Genomic DNA, 18578 nt, shown 5'->3' with positions numbered 1-18578 from the left:
AGTCTTTGTTTACAAAACATATATTTAAGGCTAAAATATAGCTTTTATCCTTGCATTCAGAAGGTCAAAATTTTGGTTGTCAACATTAAATGAGTTATACTTTTAATATCTAATACAAACAAAAAAATATTTTGTTTAAAAATCGTGAACCAGTCCCTTTAAGAACCATTGGGCGAAAGAAGTTTACATTTGCACAACTGAAAGATTCCTGGCATAGTGTAGCTTCAAGTTTGTAAAAATCATGGTCCTCGGGGATAAGATGGGGCAACAGTCGGGGATCAAAGTTTTTACATACAAATATATAGGGAAAATCATTAAAAGGAATCACTAGTACTGGGCCATAAAAGTTTACATTTACATGAAAGCTTCCTGACATAGTGCAGATTCAAGTTTGTAAAAATTATGGACCCCGGGGGTAGGTTGGGGCCACAATAGGGATCAAAGTTTAATAAGCGAATATATATTAGGGAAAATCTTTTGATATGAACCAAGGCGACTCATGTGAGCGATGTGGTCCATGGGCCTCTTGTTTACCGAAAAATTTAATACTGAAAGAATCGGGATCGGAATACACGTGACTGTACTTTCACTTTCTGCGAGGCGGAGGCATGTTGCCCTTTCGGTTACATCAGCAATCTGTTCATCTTAAAAAGTTATCAAAACTGTATTTTGTACGACAAATCAAAACTGGCTACCCAGCAGTAGACACTCTAGCCGATAAAGCGACGTTAGGCAAGATAGACAGCGTCATACAATGGTATGAGGAGAAATTTGGTTTGTCGGATGTTCGAAGAGCACAGGAAGAGGCCATCAAGGTTTGCTCCACTGAAATTCAATGAAATGTATTAGTTACACATGCTCAATTAATTAATGGTCAAATAAATTTTACTGTCTGACCAGTATTATTGAAGTACATGTATTTCTCCAAAGAATATTTCGCTTAAAATTACAAAAAGTTAAATCTCAATTGACAAATGTCAAATTTTGCTCATAACTTGAGCCTCAATCAAGTTGGGAACACTTCCCCCACAGTGAGATATTCTCACGAAAAGCCTAATATCCCTCCTTTATAGCGAGATTAACCAAGAAAAACACATGTGGAACACAGGGGCTTTTTTTAATGTACACCTTTTTTAAAACCTCGAAAAAAGCGGATTTTTATAGTGGTGGATTTTATTTATATAATTTAATTCGGGAACAAATAATTCAAAACTTCAATATCTGACAACCGAGCCCCTGTGATGTGGAGTACATGTATCTCTTCGTGTTTCATGTGAAGAGAAGAAGTGCTATAATATCTGATACTTCTGCAAATATGCATGAATAATAATTCAAAACAAAAACACACTTTATGTGCATTTCAGCTTCTTTTCCTCTTGCGCAGCAACGTTAATATGAAATTTCTTGACCGTGTTGTCAATCTTATAGAGACAATTCGTGTCATGTGTGTGTGTCCACCTATTCAACATTACATGGAATTTTTCAATCAAAACACCTGTTAATGGTAATGTTTACTTTCTCGCTAAAGAGGGATAATCACGTTTTAGCCTTGCTATAGGGAAGTGTTCCCAACCTGTCAATAGTGATAAATATAAAAATAGATCTATACACAAGTGTGCATTAATCAGCATAGAAATTAATGCATCTCTTACGCAGGCTCGTCAAAAATGCATGGATCTGCAAAAGAAAAGAAGAGAGTATGTGAAGGAATATCTAGAAATCCAGAAAGAAATGGAGGGTGTCGTGGGCGAGATCATGAAAACAGAGAGAGGCACTGATCGATATGTCGAGCTTGCAATTCAGGAAAACGATTTCATTAAAAGGAAAAATGAAGTCAAACCATACCTAGAAATGACAGAGGAAGAAGAAAAATTGGCATTCGATTATTACAACTCTAAGGTGAGCGAAAGCCATGAGAAGGAGAGGTTAAGGACAGAAAACTTTAAATTATACTATCTGTGTTGGTCTATGGCTGCAGTAGGATTAGGTCTGTTAGCTAACTTCATCTACAACAGGCATAAAAATAAGGAATTTAGGGATATTGTATTATCTTCAACTGGATCTGCAGAAGAATACAAGAAGATCACAAATCAGATAATAACCATCGTACAAGATCAGCAAAGGGAGATCAAAGGACTCTTTGGAGAAGTCGCAGACGCCCCGAGTGACTCTAAAATTCCCAAAGACCCCCAAACCACAACTCGTGTACAGAATGCAGCAAACATTGCTGAAGCACTGAAAGGAATAAAAGAAAATCATGAAATTTTAACAAAAGAATTAGCAGACGTTAAGAAAATTGTAACAAAAGAACTAGCAGACGTTAAGAAAATTGTAGCAGTTGATGGAGCAAAGTCAGACTGTAATAATGTTGTTTATGTGGGACCAGAGGTCAAGGATTTATTGAGTGAAACAGAAAATAATATTCAGCGGACTGTGAAAATCGGCAGCGTGGTGTCAGTGACTGTTCTTTATGGTGCACTTGCTGTGACAGTTCCTCTTATTATGAACCTGTTCAAAGGAGATTAATAATTATTTAAATTTAAAGGACACATTATAGTATGAAATTTGGTCTTTCTTTATTCTGTATATGTACTCTGTATACTTATTTATGATTTAGCGAAATCAGACTTAATTTACCATTCAGTGCGCTGTCTTGAACTAATGCTTTAAATCTGAGCAAGAGTGGAAAATTTCTTATTCTAGTGCAACCACGAATTAACACTTGCTTCAGGAACATTCCGAAAATTCATTTACTCAATGTAGGCTTTTATTGATGTTTTATTGTTTATGTCAGATGTATTTTATTTGCACAATTTAAATTACCAAAGATCACTCACAGGACAGAAAATTGCTGTGACATTATCACATAAATTACCACCTCACATACATGTGTAAATGATATATTGGCTAATATCTGTTATCAGCAACTTTGTTGTTCAATTTTGATTGCATAAAATAACAATTATAATAAATACAAAGAGTTGTAAAACAACTCAAACAAACCCCTTTTTTGATCAGTTTTTCAATCTGCATCAGTTTTCTTGCATTTCATTATAGCAATCTTCATGAAAACACAAGCCTGACACCCAAGGCTTGCTAAAATTGATCTGGGCTAGTAAAAATTGTCTCAAAGGTAGCCCAATGGGCAAGTGAAAAAATTATAATAAAAACTTATTGTGAATATAAATCATATTAATTAAAGTACGTTTTTACTCTTCTTTAAATCACATCAATGACACTCAACACAGGTGTTTAAAAGCAATTTTAAATTAGAGAGTGTGAATATATCCTTGACCTTCAAAATGAATGCCTTTAATATTTTGAAAGTAAGCACAGAAATACGAGAAGAGGAAAACTGTCATTGAATATGAAATTGAAATGGAATAAAATGTGCCACTTTAATTTCGAAATTTTATCTATTTTTTTGGAGCTTGTAAAAATGTAAAATCCACAAGCCCTACTGGCTAGTGGTTCAGTAAATTTTTCATGAAGACTGCAATCGGATAGGCTACATTGTAATAATTTTACCAAATGTGGTCCTACTTTGTGTATCAGCAAGAATCCAGATCTTGGTACACATGTATAAGCATAAGAAAGCATCCCAGCTCGTATCGTTAACACCCGACATTAAATAGTATCTTGTACAATAGAAAGATTTTCCCAGAGAGCTACAATCTGCAGCAAGGGTAATCCTCTGCCTAATCCAAGTATTATGAAAATATTCCCAAGGAAAATAAAGTCCTTAGAATGTACTGATGGGCGAACAATGATTACAATAGGAATCTGAGCATTACCTTAAACTCTTTTGCCATAGAAAGAGCCATTATCTAATTTAAAATATTCTTATGTCCCATAACTCTGTAAAGACAAAGCCGATAAATCTGAAAATCGAAATACTACCTTGTGTATCAGTAAGAATCCAAATATCAAAATTGATGGAAATCCACACAAGGAAACTTGGTTCTCCCGTGGCACAGAAAGTGCCGACAGATGGAAGGGAGGGATTGCTATAGGGCACCTGCTATATGGTGTGGACCTAAGGAATATACTTGGCACATATTAATTTGACAAACTTGATTCATGTGGTTCTTGAGAAAAAGGTTTTTAAAAATATTTCCATATATAGCATAACCAATGTTAAACTTTAAATCCCAATTACGTTCCTGCCCAGATATGAATTTTTCTTTTTATTTTCAGTATTAAGTAATAATGCTTACAAGTTTCAGCTTCTCTGCTCTCTTGGCCCTTGGCGAGAAGATTTCTTCAACACCTCACTCCATTTTCACTACTCAATAATTATCTCCCTTTACAAAAGACATACCCTTCCTATGAATTTGAAACGTCATCACACAGGATTCATTGTGGAAAATTGATTTAAATTAACACTGGCTGTTGAGAAGAAGTCATTAATGTGAAAAGTCTACAACAAATGCCTAGGAGACAAATTTTAATCAGACAACATTGCTATGCACAGCCATGCCCCCCATCGCCAACTCCTGTAAAATTTGTCAAATCAAAATGACGGCACAAGATGATCAACTAAATATGGCGACTAAAAATCATAAAAAATTTGAACGAAATCTGTTGAGCGGTTTCAAGGGAGTTGCGTCCACAAAGTGTTTCTAGAGTGTAGCATGTTCAAATTCAACAGTCATATAGCTCCTGTAAAATTTGTCAAAACAAAATGAGTGAGCAATTGATAAACTACATATGGTGACTAACAATTCTACAAAATTTGAACAAAATCTGTTGAGTGGTTTCAGAGGAGTTGCATCCACAAAGTGTTCCTATAGTGCAGTATCTACAAGTGGGATGGACAGACACCGGTATTTCTATGTCCCGTTCCACGTTGCAGTAGGGGAACAAAAAGCTTGTGCGACCCTTTTCATTTACAATCATTCCTGTCAACATTCTGTTTTAAATGCAAATTCTGAGACTCAAAATTGTACCTAGTTCTTAGTACAACAGCATATAGTTTGTGTGGCTGCAGTGTGCAGTGAAATATTCTTGGGTAGACACACAAATGACAATAATCATGATAAAATGTTAAAATTTTATATCAAATGTCAAGATAATAACAGGGCATAAAATACAAGCCTCATCAGAACATTTGTGTTTGTTTCAAAAGATCAATTCCTATACAGGTATATTTTTCCTATACAGGTATATTCTTCCTATACAGGTGTATTCCTTTGTTCTGTATTTCCATGGAAAAATCTCTTTCACTGCTATAATACAGGTTACAGTACATGAATGAAGACTAGATGTCACGTAACAAATGCAGTACTTTGAAAGTTAACACTACAAACTCTCTTCCCAATACACATGTACATGTATCAGTCAACTTCACACATGAAGTAAAAACTCTCCCTCCATCAAGCTTCACATATCACCACTTCTGTAAAGTAACCCTGTTCACATTCATAAACACATCCAGTTAATTTTAAAAAAACAGTCGATTCGCCACACATTTCATTGCTTCCAGATAGACTTTTTGTGTCATCAGCTGCAAGCTTGGAAAAGCACCAGAATAGAATGGTACCCCAGTAGCATAACAATAACTCCAGACGTCATCATGAAGCGGACTCCATTTCTCCTCCCTCTTCTTCCACTTCCTTGAACTGGGACACCCACTCTTCCGGTTCTTTTTTATACAACTGTAAAACAAACACTTTGAGTCCTCAGAGTGAATCACATGCATTTATTGGGAATTTTGTACTGTTTTTTTAAATCCTGCCACTTTAGCTAACAATCACATGAAAGGGGTCAAAGAACAGAATATTTTTCAACTAAAGAGGACATTAGCTGTGAAAGTGATGACAACCATTTTTTTCCCCTTAAAATCTCTCAACGGCATAGGAATATATATTGATGATGAATAAAACATTTATTTTGTACAAAAACAAGAGAAACCTAATAAAACTACTTTAGATAACCACTTTTAGTGTAATATACAAAGAAGAATTAATGTCTTGCAAGACAATAATTATTTAATCACCAAAATTACACATTCATGTGTCTGCTTTGAGGTTAAAAAGTGTTTGAAATGTTAGTACTGAAATATACAATAGAGAGCAATTTTCATCTTATTCAATTTTTGGTGACAAAATGACAACTAATGCCCTGTTAACACCGCTATATTTGTGACAAAATGACAGCTAATGCACGCTAACACGGCTATATTTATGGCTTGACCCTGGGAGTCTGTAAAGTGTACGACTTCTTACCTGACTGACAAAGTTTAGGCATATCCTTTTGGTGATTTCCTTCCTAGCCCTGAATCCCCACCGGAACTCGTAGACTGGGGGATCTGTGTTGGGTTGTCTGATGTGCTCTAGATATCCTTGTCTGACAAACTCTGTAGTCAACAGCTTTTTCACATCTCCAAACACAGCATGATATCCACTGAAAATTTTAACAGTGCTTGGACGCTATTATTGAAACTAATTTTATGGTAAAATATTATAAAATCCATACTGATATCACTTTTGATGCTCTTATTTTTGTTCCCAATCATTTTATTATCCCTATTTTCGACAAGAGGCCCACAGGCCTTAACGGGTCACCTGAGTATCATAGCCCATACAAGGAGTCTCACATTTACGTATTAGCCACAATACGGAGTCTTTTGTGCACATGTTTATGATCTTTCAAAATACATGTACATACAATTCATATTATATTGGAAGTTTGAAGCATATAAATCATTATTACATTCACTATATTTTTAAATACATTTTTATGACCAAATTGGCCTCACCTTAGGGCCTGATCCAGGAGCTATGAATATCACAATTTAGGTAGAGAGCTTCATGGGCATCATAATCATGCATATAGTTTTTCTCAGATATATATGGGAGTAGAGAAGATTTTCTAGTACTTAATACATTTTCACAATATGGCCATATTGGCCCTGCCAAAAGGCCTGAATCCCTGACCTAGGAGCCCTGAATTCCACATTCTGTCAAGTTTGATAGAAGGTTTCATGAACATCATAATCATGCATTTAGTTTTCCCCCCACATGTATACAAGTAGAGAAGATTTTTGAAAATATGGCCTTTTTTTTTAGCATATTTGGTACAGCCCGTGAGGCCCTAGGGGTGGTAAGGTAATAAATTTCACAATTTATATTCCTCTTATTCGAGAGATGCTTCCCACCAACTGCAAATGGTAAAATATATGCCTGTCGTACAGTGAAATGCAACCTAGAAGCACTTTGAATTGATACCTCACACATTCTGAATAGAAAAGCCTTAAAGTGGGTCATGGTGCACCAATCCATCTGAAATGTGAACTGAACTTGTATTCCTCGGAGAGGAAGCTTATGACTAAATTTCAGGCCAACATCTATCTGTAACAAAAAGTCTGGAAAACTGTTCGACCTACTTATAGCCCTAAAGTAGGTCAAGGAGTACCAATACAGCTATCGGAGTAGTTGTGTCAACAGTCAAGTGGGATGGATGGACACCGGTATTTCTATGTTCCCTTCCACATTATGGCGGGGGACAAAAAAACCCAGCCCTTCCACAAGTACCAAAATCGCCATGGGGCTATGAATTTTACAATTTACTTAAAGGGCTCCATCTCCATGTACTGAGTTTGTTGTTTCATGTCAAGAAGATTTTTAAAGAAATGATATTCAGGTATTTTCATGAGCAAAAGAACCCCATCATGGTACCAGAAAATCTTACCCGGCGCTAAAAATTTCCCAATTTTGGCCAAGGATTCTCTTTCTTTTATTACTACTTGTATGTACTGATTTTGGTGTGAAGAGGTTAAGGAAAAGATTTTAAAAGAAATAAAGCATTTTCACTATCCTAGCGTCAGATCCTCTGATCATGAATTTCACATTGTTGGTAGAGACATCCTTGCTTAACTTGTCTATACACACAGTTTTTCTGCTGTCCCCGAGTTAAAAACAAGATTCTTAAAGATTACATCATTTCATTTTCTAAAATTTTTAACCCCTAATTTTAAGCCCCTAGGGTGAAGTGACGATGAAATTCACAATTTAAGTTCCCCTTACCCCAAAGATATCTAATTTGATGAAAATGGCCATGCAAAATGATTATCATGTTCAAAGGTTAACAGACAACCACCAACCGCAATTGCTCACCTTACTGACACAAGTGACATAATAAACTTACTCTTGATCAACCCCGAGTTTCTTCAGCATATGGAATAGCTGTGCTACAATAAGAAGTAAATGTCATGAAATTTAAGATATTTTACTTACAACAGATGATTTGAAATATTCAAGGTAACAGATAAAAAAAAAGTTTCATTTGTACCGATATATACTCGAAACATGACAATAATACACATCATGTCTGCTTTTATTTCCCTTACGAGTTTCAGCTCTACTATAAAAATAAAGTGCATCACCCCGGCACATGGTACGTCCATCAGATGTTTATCATTATAATACATGACACAATACTGCATATATTTATATCATTAATATTGGAAACAAAATAATTATTCATATCAATTGTTATGTAGCTACATTCAATGGGGGGGGGGGGGGGGGGATGTTTACTTCTTGATGTAATAGTTACTGCATTACTCTTTTACATATGTAGGGATTACCTCCCTTAAAGGACACATCTCGTGTTTTCAAAGTATACAGAATTATATGCATTTTGTCTTCCTTATGCTTATAGAAATTAATTGTAATAGTTCGTTCGCTGAAGTATTGCGATAATTAGCCACAATACGGACTTAAATCTAGGCCCCGATTTCAAAAAGCCTAGTTAATTAGATAGGTAGTCACGTGGTACAGTGACGTCATATGCGACCTTTGTCGATCAACTTGTAAAAGTAGTGTTAGATATTTTTAAAAACTCGGGTTTTAGAGGCCTAATTTATTTACCATGGATAACATTTATTTCGATGTTGACAAATTTCCGAGTCTTATATCTTTTAGCCACCAGTGCATACAAATAGCGACTCAAATGTAACGAGAAAAGTGAGTATAAAATCTGCATAACTTTGCGAGTAAATAATGTTTACATGGGATCACTGTCTAAACACAATTTGGTAATGTCATTTCTGTAAACAACTGTAATTAGCGTTGTTGCTTTTCTAAAATAAATAGTGCAATAATTATTAAATTTATTCTTGGAGAAGTTAGATAGGCCTAAATTATGATACGATTATGTATCATTGACAACTAGGCCTACTGTCAAGGGCGCATTTCGAAAAAATAATAATAATAATAATGATCGAACTTATTGTGAAAATCACAATACTTTTAAATTATTTTATTAAAGCAATTTTATTAGGCCTAATCATTATTTTTTGTTATCAACACGTTGTTACTTAGGAAGTGGGAGCGCGGCGTGCTGTTGTTGTAAACACGTACGTGCTTTAAAAAAATGAAAGCATTATAATTCAATTCAAAGTCGGGAAATATTATATTTTATTATTTATAATTAAAAGTTCAATTATCTTTTATCTTTAAATTTCTTTTTTAAAACTACTAGTTGGTAGACACTGCTAGCAAAGTTCTGCCTATATGTTGTTACAAGGTGAAGGTCAGTTGGTGTGAGTGTGTATTGAATCCGAGAGCAGAACGGAAAACATATGCCGTAGGCCTATATGTAACAGTGCGTAGCTTCAATAGAACAATTTTCTCGCAGTTTATCTTCGTCTTTGTCCAAGTGCTTGTTTGAAACAGTACAGGGACAAATTCTACTAGGGGTTTTTATGGCAAAGTCGTTGTGCCGACAAAAATATTCACGTCTTGTCCCTCATACCTTCCTTCGAAAATTGAAAAAAAAACAGTCCAAATCCTCTCTACTGACAGCAAGTACACCCTTAAACGGCACAAAACACCCTAATGCAGTGTTATTTACAAGCTGTTAATGTGATAATTGTTTGTTTGTCAATTAAATCTAATCTGTTTATGAAATGGCTATCAACTGTTTTCAAATCTTCTCGCTCGAGGTCGCATATGACGTCACAGATAATGGCGCGTAAAATATCGAAGAAAATATGCATATCGCAAGATTTGAATTTCATCGCTTTCAAACTCGAAAACTACGCAAACTGTTTCATTTAAAACACACGTAAAGTAGTTTTAGGCATGAAATGAATTAATTTTGCTGAAAAAATTAAAAAGTTTAAAACATACGATGTGTCCTTTAAAACATCGTCTTAATCAGAGGTCACAGTGACCTATTTTAAACTTTAAAGCATGGCCCACCCTCTGCCCATCAGCAAAAAAAGATTGATGATTCTAGGTCTCATGGTTATGAGCCAGAAACAAAGCAGGAGAGACAGATGGACATGATTGCCATAACACCATGATGTCTTGTCTTAGACGGGCGTATAAAAACAGGTGCCCTTACAGTCCACCATGACGTCTCCGTTCATGAACACAGCACTGAGCACCACCATTAAAAGTCCTGTCTTGGCATGATCTTCTTCTGACCAGTCCACAGGGGTCAGATTGAGGTTAGGGTCCTGCTCCAACTCCTCGTCAACATCGGTGTCCAGCGTGTTCACTAGGATGTACATACCCTTCTGTTTGTCCTCTAAGCTGACCAACTCGATCCCGAATACCTAAAATAAGAAAGCATACAACAAGTGTTACCAACAGCCCTTTATAGTCTATACTACAGTGAAAAGGAAACCATGTTTCTAAAGTTCTTACAGTGAAATTTTGTGTCAACATTTATCGCCAAAATAAACAAGAGGTACTGTGAGCAATGCTCACTAAGAATACCCCCCGCTTACCCCAATCTCCCAAAGGGTGTTGGTAATAGGTATAAACTACCTCTTTTCTGAGTGTAAAAAACAAATGGCATGACAAACCGAACCATATTGCTACTTCGATGTCCAGTGCGCGTGACCTTTGACCTTTTGACCCCAAAATCGATAGGGAACATCTTCATCCCATGGGTAGTCCATATGTATGATATGGTGACTGTAGGTGGAAAGGATAACGCTTTAGAGCCCGGAAACCATATTGCTACTTCGATGTCCAGTGCACTTGACCTTTGACCTTTTGACCCCAAAATCGATAGGGAACATCTTCATTCCATGGGTAGTCCATATATATGATATGGTGACTGTAGGTGGAAAGGATAACGCTTTAGAGCCCGGAAACCATATTGCTACTTCGATGTCCAGTGCGCTTGACCTTTGACCTTTTGACCCCAAAATCGATAGGGAACATCTTCATCCCATGGGTAGTCCATATATATGATATGGTGACGGTAGGTGGAAAGGATAATGCTTTAGAGTCCGGAAACCATTGCGTCTACAGACGGACGGACGGACGGACGGACGGACAGACGGACAACCTGATTCCAGTATACCCCCCCCCACAACTTGTTGCGGGGGGTATAAATATTGATTAACGGTGTTTACTGTCAATGCCATACTCTATATATAGGTTGATTTACTCCATCGGATAAAATTTTGTGAAAATTTTCAGCTGGTTATGAATACTGCATATCATTAATAATGGGTTCTATTTTGCATTTCCTTTAAATCTTCTAAATTTAAAATAGCATTAAATTACATATATTTTCGAGACTATCTGTGAATACTCCGTGGAATTCAAATTGCACCAAGCACATTCCTCTGTCAATTTTTTAATACAAGTACTTTTTGAAGTAAAATTTTCTCACTGAATTGCTACAAAACTTCTGGATGAACCTTGACCAATTCTTCAAGTTCACATAACAGAATTCACTCTACTTTTTACAGACAGAGTTTCTTTTTCTTTATCTTTGTTTTATAACATGTCTATCAATGACAGCCATCGTCCATTAGTTGGTAAGTATTACAATGATCAGTGCTCAGACAGTGACTCTTTGCCATCTTGTTTCTTTAATGTATCAATCCAGAACACCATTGCTAACTTACCTCTTTTTTAAGGGTTGAACACAGAGAATTTTTCTTACTGACCTCTCTTTTGATTTCTTCTCTGCTAGTTTAATCAAGGGCTGAACACAGAGAATCTTTCTTACAGACAATCAAGAGTTGAACACAGAATTTTTGTTATTAACCTCTTTCAGTTTCTTCACTGCTAGTTTAGACAGAACACAGAGAATTTTTCTTACTAACCTCTTTCAGTTTCTTCTCTGCTAGTTTAATCATTACAGGGAACGCCTTGCTGTGTTCCTTCAGAACCTGCTTGTTGATGTCTGTAGACAAAGAGGAAATAATTATTTTTTATCCAGTACCAATCATCCTGATCAGTTCCTCTACCACTCACAAAACACAGGTGCTGGGGAATCACTTAAATTCTTGTTGTGGATTGATCAGATTTTAGTTTCTTTAGTGTTTAAGTTGTAATTTCATGTATGTTGTTCGCTAACAATGAAACATCTTATATTTACAGTCTATGCGAAAGTTTTTTTTGACAACACAGGACATTCGGTCCTGTGTAATCAATGAACACACCGGACCAAACCAAATTTTGTCAGACCGAAAAACCTAATGTATAAAAGTGAAACACGTGAAAATGCAAAACCAAGGAAATCTTATTTATTATACCAGTAATACTATACCAGGGATCCTTCCCGCATAATACTTTAGACGGTCCATGTGGTTTTAATCATATTCATTTACGTATTTGGATTTGTGTGATAGTTTTTACTTATAACAAACATTTAAATGACTCCACGTCAAAATAGTAAAGCTCAAAACCGGACAGTGAGACATCGGACATACCGGTCCGGTGTAAAAAATGACGCATCGGACCTTAGGCACTGCACATCGGTCAGGTCCGACGGTCCGATGTCTTTCGCATAGACTGTATTTAATTGTGTATTTTGTTGTGATTTAAAAGTCTTGGGATAGGGGTACCATGAAATTAAAACTCCCCCTTAATTTTAACCATGGAATCAATCCTTGACCTCTTTAACAATGGAATCAATCCTTCACCCATTTAACGATGGAATCAATCCTTGACCCATTTAACGATGGAATTGGTCACTGACCCCTCTAACAATACACAAAATACTGTATTTAAGTAGAAATATTTTAGCGAGGATTTAATTTTGGCATTATTAGGGAGGATGTTGAGTCTCAGTGAGATTGCTAAAATTCATTATCTCTAACAATTTATTTTTTATAGTAGGTAATAGTTTATCTTTATGGGAATTATAAAGTCGCTAAAATTAGCTCTTGCTAAATATATATTTAAGGTAGGTCCTTAGTCCTGGATTTTTGGGGTTTAGGTAGCATTTTTTTGTTTGGAATCAATAAATTAACATTCAGAGTAATGAAAAATGGCAAAACAGTTAAGGGTTTCCATATTAATTTTCAATTCATACACCGCTAAAGTCATATACCCCGATGTAGAATTTTATGAAATTCATTGGAAACAGTTATTTGTTGTTATTTTAATATTAAAACAACAAAATATTTTTTGAATTGCATTTATTTATCGGGAAACATGTCAATAACTAAAACACATGTCATTTTCAATATGTTCATCAAGTTTTAGATTAATATGTGGAAAAATATTGAATTAGTGTTATTCCCCAAAATGTTAAAAAACAAACAAATGTGGACGCATTTTCCTTATAGCATGGTTTACATATCATTTTTTCTGTTTATATTAGTAGAGTTACATCTGTTATAGTTATTCATGGGAAAAAATCCATACCTTTCCTTAATAATTTCAAATCTATAGCTTCCAGATTATGTATACCCCCATCAAAAACTGAAGTCTGGCACCATACAGCTGAGCTATTTAAATCACTCGGGATTAAAATTGTATGTAATTTCATGAAAAAACACAGATAATGATTCCTTATCACCTTGGTAAAATGTTTGTCAAAAATAAAGGAAATATATCGCATTATGGACTTGATAAATAATTGAATGAAAACAGAGTTATTGTCCTTGGATTCAATATTTTGAAACATATAATTGACTATTCAAATATAACTAAGAATTTTGAAATATTTTATGGCTAACAAGATTTTTTACAATAACTATTGAAAAAGATTCCAACAAAATTTATGTTCCTATCATTAAATTATTGACTTTGCAAAATCCTATGACGTCACACGAGTGTGGAACTACGTTAATACAGTGAAACTTCTCTGAATCAGCCAGCTCTCGGACCGGAAAAAACGGCCGGTTTAGAGGGATGGCCGGTATACCGAGAATTTAACAATTATAGACATTTTATCTCAATATTCACAAAGTAGTTACTGTTCGCTTTGATCTGGTGATCTATGATCAATTATCGGTGGAGATTAAATTAGTCCACTTGTACCTAAAGGTAATTATAAATTACAAGAAATATTCTCACTGAAATCATCTAATTTTAAACTGAAAATCTATAACAGGATACATAAAGAAAACACAGAGGCCTATTATTGGAATTCCTCTTACCTATAAAAACTCTGTTTACATTCATCGTTTATGTCATTAACAATTTTGTTTTGACGTTTTTAAAAAGTACAGTAGTAAATATGAAATTGTAATTTGAATATTTTTTTGGAATTTAAGTCTATGGAAACCAAGAAAATTAATCTATCTTTAATAATTATCACTAACAGTCATGGGTTTGTTCTTTATTAACTACCGCTTATATCCATACGATAGTATGGTGAAACAATATGGCATTTGATACTGTATTCATTCAAAATGTTCCTAACTGTTTTTTACATTTTGAACAGAATTTGGAAGGGTCACTTGGATTAGCTAAGGGTCAATTAAAACCCTTGACAGCACAGGTAAACAACAGAAATTAAAGAGGCCACTAGTTTTTTTCACTCCTCCAGTTGATAATTTCCCACCTGGCCAGTTGGTCAGTCAATTTGCACACCTGGAAGATCTTGATCAACCTCTGGCCAAAATTTTCTTGTCTTCAAAAAGTGGCGGGTATGTTAAGGGTAAATTACACGTTTGTTAACAAATGTACTTTAAAAAGTGGCTGATGTCCGGTTTTCAGGGGTGGTCGGTTTTGTAAGACTTTCTTTGTAAGGAAATGTTAAGATTTCTGCCGGGACTTTGAAAATCGGCCGATATTCAGGGAGAACCGGTTTTCTGAGGGGCCGGTTTGGAGAAGTTTCACTGTATATCTTCATGAAAAAATTGCTAAATTTGTGTCCAGCTAAAAATTCCACTTACACGGTATAAGCAGTGTTCGAAATTTGTTTAAAACTGGGTATTGACCACAGGTCTATGCTAAAACAAGATGACATAGACCTCATCGAATTGGCATAGACGGCAACATTGAGAAACAAGAGGCCCATGGGCCACATCGCTCACCTGAGTCACCTTGGCCCATATCTGAAGACTTTCCATATATATTTGCATGTAAAACCTAATACATGTAGTCCCTATTATGGCCCAAACTACCCTTTGCAAACTTAAATCTACACTATGTCAGAAAGCTTTCATGTAAATGTCAACTTCTTTGGCCCAATGGTTCTTGAGAAGAAGATTTTTAAAGCTTTTTCCTATATTTGTATGTAAAACTTTGAACCCCAACCCCCATTTGTGGCCCCATCCTACTCCCGGGGCCATGATTTGAACAAACTTGAATCTGCACTATGTCAGAAAGTTTTCATGTAAAAATCAGCTTTTCTGGCTCAGTGGTTCTTGAGAAGAAGATTTTTAAAGATTTTTCCTATATATTTGTATGTAAAACTTTGATCCCCTATTGTGGCCCCATCCAACCCCCGGGGCCCATGATTTGAACAAACTTGAATCTGCATTATATCAGGAAGCTTTCATGTAAATCTCAGCTTTTCTGGCTTAGTGGTTCTTGAGAAGAAGATTTTAAAAGTTTTTCCCTATATATTTGTATGCAAAACTTTGATCCCCCTTGGGGCCCCATCCTATCCCCGGGGGCCATGATTTGAACAAACTTGAATCTGCACTATGTCAGAAAGTTTTCATGTAAAAATCAGCTTTTCTGGCTCAGTGGTTCTTGAGAAGAAGATTTTTAAAGATTTTTCCTATATATTTGTATGTAAAACTTTGATCCCCTATTGTGGCCCCATCCAACCCCTGGGGCCCATGATTTGAACAAACTTGAATCTGCATTATATCAGGAAGCTTTCATGTAAATCTCAGCTTTTCTGGCTTAGTGGTTCTTGAGAAGAAGATTTTAAAAGTTTTTCCCTATATATTTGTATGCAAAACTTTGATCCCCCTTGGGGCCCCATCCTATCCCCGGGGGCCATGATTTGAACAAACTTGAATCTGCACTATGTCAGAAAGTTTTCATGTAAATTTCAGCTCTTCTGACCCAGTGGTTCTTGAGAAGAAGATTTTTACATGACCCCACCCTATTTTTGCATTTTTGTGATTATCTCCCCTTTGAAAGGGACATGGCCCTTCATTTGAACAAACTTGAAAGCCCTTCACCCAAGGATGCTTTTGGCCATGTTTGATTGAAATTGGCCCAGTGGTTCATGAGAAGAAGATGAAAATGTGAAAAGTTTACAGACAGACGGACGCCGGACAACATGTGATCAGAAAAGCTCACTTCAGCCTTCGGCTCAGGTGAGCTAAAAAACCAAATATAAAACATTATCATTTACTTCTATGTACTTTAAAAGCATACTTTCTTTAAATTTTCATAACAATGTCCTTCTTTCCTCATAACGTTTATCAGACGTCGAATGACCATGCAGGATCTTTTGGAATAACTTTATTGCTTTAAATCTAGAAATTCGATATAGACAATTTGGTCCATCACAATTATAATTGGCATAAACCAGTGTCATTTGACATAGACTCGGCCTATGGTTAATTTCAAACACTGTGGTATATGCAGAAGATGCACAAAGTAAAAAGAAATTCCACAATTCTCCAAAAACAATGTGCAATGGTGATACAGGGATGTGACTGAATTCCACAGAAATCAGAGGAAAACTGGTCAAAAAGGGAGGAAAACACCTCACCCTACCTGGAAAAATATAATTTTCTGCCACTTTAGATCAAATCCAGAGCGTTTCCTTTTTTCAAAATTCGAGCAAATCAGAGGATTTCCTCTGAAAAGAGGGAAAATCACACCCCTGGTGATTACACTGTGATACAATAAAACTACAATAGATAGTGGCACTCTGTGATACAATAAAACTACAATAGATAGTGGCACTCTGTGATACAATAAAACTACAATAGATAATGGCACTCTGTGATACAATAAAACTACAATAGATAGTGGCACTCTGTGATACAATAAAACTACAATAGATAGTGGCAAGTTCTGAGGTTAATCTACCTTGTTTCTTTATTGGCAGTTTCTTTTGGTCCATGATCAATAGAAACTGAACGAGATCGTGGAGTTTCTTTTCCTGTTCTCCACGTTCCATGCTGGAGTGGGCTTTCTCCGCCTGAGTGGCTGAGACTTGGGAACTTGATACTTTGTCATTGTCCGCCTAAAACATTAAATTTCAATTTATTTGTGGGTAGGAGTAATGTTGATTGAATCAGAAGTGAAGTGAAACTCAGCATGGTTAAGTTTTCCAATGACTTAATGGCAGAAAGTTCAATGCTGAATACAATTGTCACATATCTATTTATGACCTTGAAGGCCTGAATGACCTTGAGGGCCTGAAACACCAGTCATAAGTTAAAGTACAGTCTTGATTAAGATAAGGGAGAAGATGTTTACTTTCTCAGAGCCCTTAGAAGGAGACCGATAAGTAATGCTGCAGCAGTAGATATGATGATCCATATTTGTGGGGGAAATAGATGTTTATTTGAAATTGACAACATAGTTAAGAAATTGCACATCAAAGTTGCTGCGTAAGAGAGAAACAGCATGAAATCCAATACACATCGTGAATATTTTTGTTTTGATTCAGAAGTACGAGACATTTTAACACTTTTTCTTTTCAGGTGAAACAAGAAGAGATGTACTTCACGGGTGTTTTTCTCGGTTGTACGAGATATATTTACTCTCGCTTGAGAGGGATAATCGCGTTTTAGCGAGAATATCTTGCTATAGGGGAAGTGTTCCCAACCTGAATAATAAAACCTTGAAAAACAACAAACATCTTAAATTCTTCTCATCATGGTGATCAAATGTACCAAGTTGTAATACCTGGAGCTTATTGTTCGGTCTGGACAGACGGACGAAGCCATGCCATAATACGTATCGTTTTCCACGGGCGTATGAAAAATGAGAAACGGCATGAATCCAACCGCTACCAGTGATCGAGTTTCACTTCTTTAACTTCTTTCACTTTAAAACATTCACGATATTGATAAAATTGCTTTACTGGGCCTATATTTGTTAAACAAATTATTTAATAAAGGTTACCTGCTTCTGTGTTCTTGGCATGATGATCTTATAAATTATATTTAGTAGACCTAGATCATATATATTAACTGTTTTGTCACTTGTCTTTGATCAAATATTGGAATATTGATGCCGAGAAATGCCGCGGGAAGTACACATTAAGCTCATCCTCGATCCCGATCATAATGGATATCAATTGGTAGGCTAGAGCCCTTATAGAGGTTTGTCTAAAAAGGTAACTGTATTGTTTTGGAAAATTATATATTTCTACACTCTCTAAATTTATTTTCATTGAATCATACACAGAGAGTCTCATTTTTCATTGAGATAATTTATCAAATA

At 35.7% G+C, this 18578-nt stretch overlaps 2 protein-coding genes across 2 annotated transcripts; one reads left to right on the top strand and one right to left on the bottom strand.

The window, feature by feature from the left end:
• The first annotated feature begins 530 nt into the window (after positions 1-530).
• Positions 531-3002, top strand: LOC125656855 (uncharacterized). The gene is made up of 2 exons (XM_048887470.2): positions 531-815; positions 1657-3002. The coding sequence occupies exons 1-2, from the start codon at positions 609-611 to the stop codon at positions 2524-2526; spliced, it is 1077 nt and encodes a 358-aa protein (XP_048743427.2). The 5' UTR covers positions 531-608; the 3' UTR covers positions 2527-3002.
• A 2037-nt stretch (positions 3003-5039) lies between these two features.
• On the bottom strand, positions 5040-18408 carry LOC125656074 (non-structural maintenance of chromosomes element 3 homolog). Its single transcript, XM_048886654.2, has 7 exons — positions 18258-18408; positions 17214-17370; positions 12080-12159; positions 10354-10567; positions 8149-8191; positions 6228-6405; positions 5040-5657 (listed from the first exon to the last, which is right to left on the bottom strand). The coding sequence occupies exons 1-7, from the start codon at positions 18276-18278 to the stop codon at positions 5574-5576; spliced, it is 777 nt and encodes a 258-aa protein (XP_048742611.1). The 5' UTR covers positions 18279-18408; the 3' UTR covers positions 5040-5573.
• Between the last annotated feature and the right edge of the window lie 170 nt (positions 18409-18578).

The sequence above is a fragment of the Ostrea edulis genome, chromosome 7 (assembly GCF_947568905.1).
Source record: "Ostrea edulis chromosome 7, xbOstEdul1.1, whole genome shotgun sequence".
In the NCBI taxonomy this organism is placed as follows: Eukaryota; Metazoa; Mollusca; class Bivalvia; order Ostreida; family Ostreidae; genus Ostrea; species Ostrea edulis.
The sequence above is the reverse complement of the archived record's forward strand: the minus strand, read 5'-3'. Positions and strand labels throughout refer to the sequence as shown.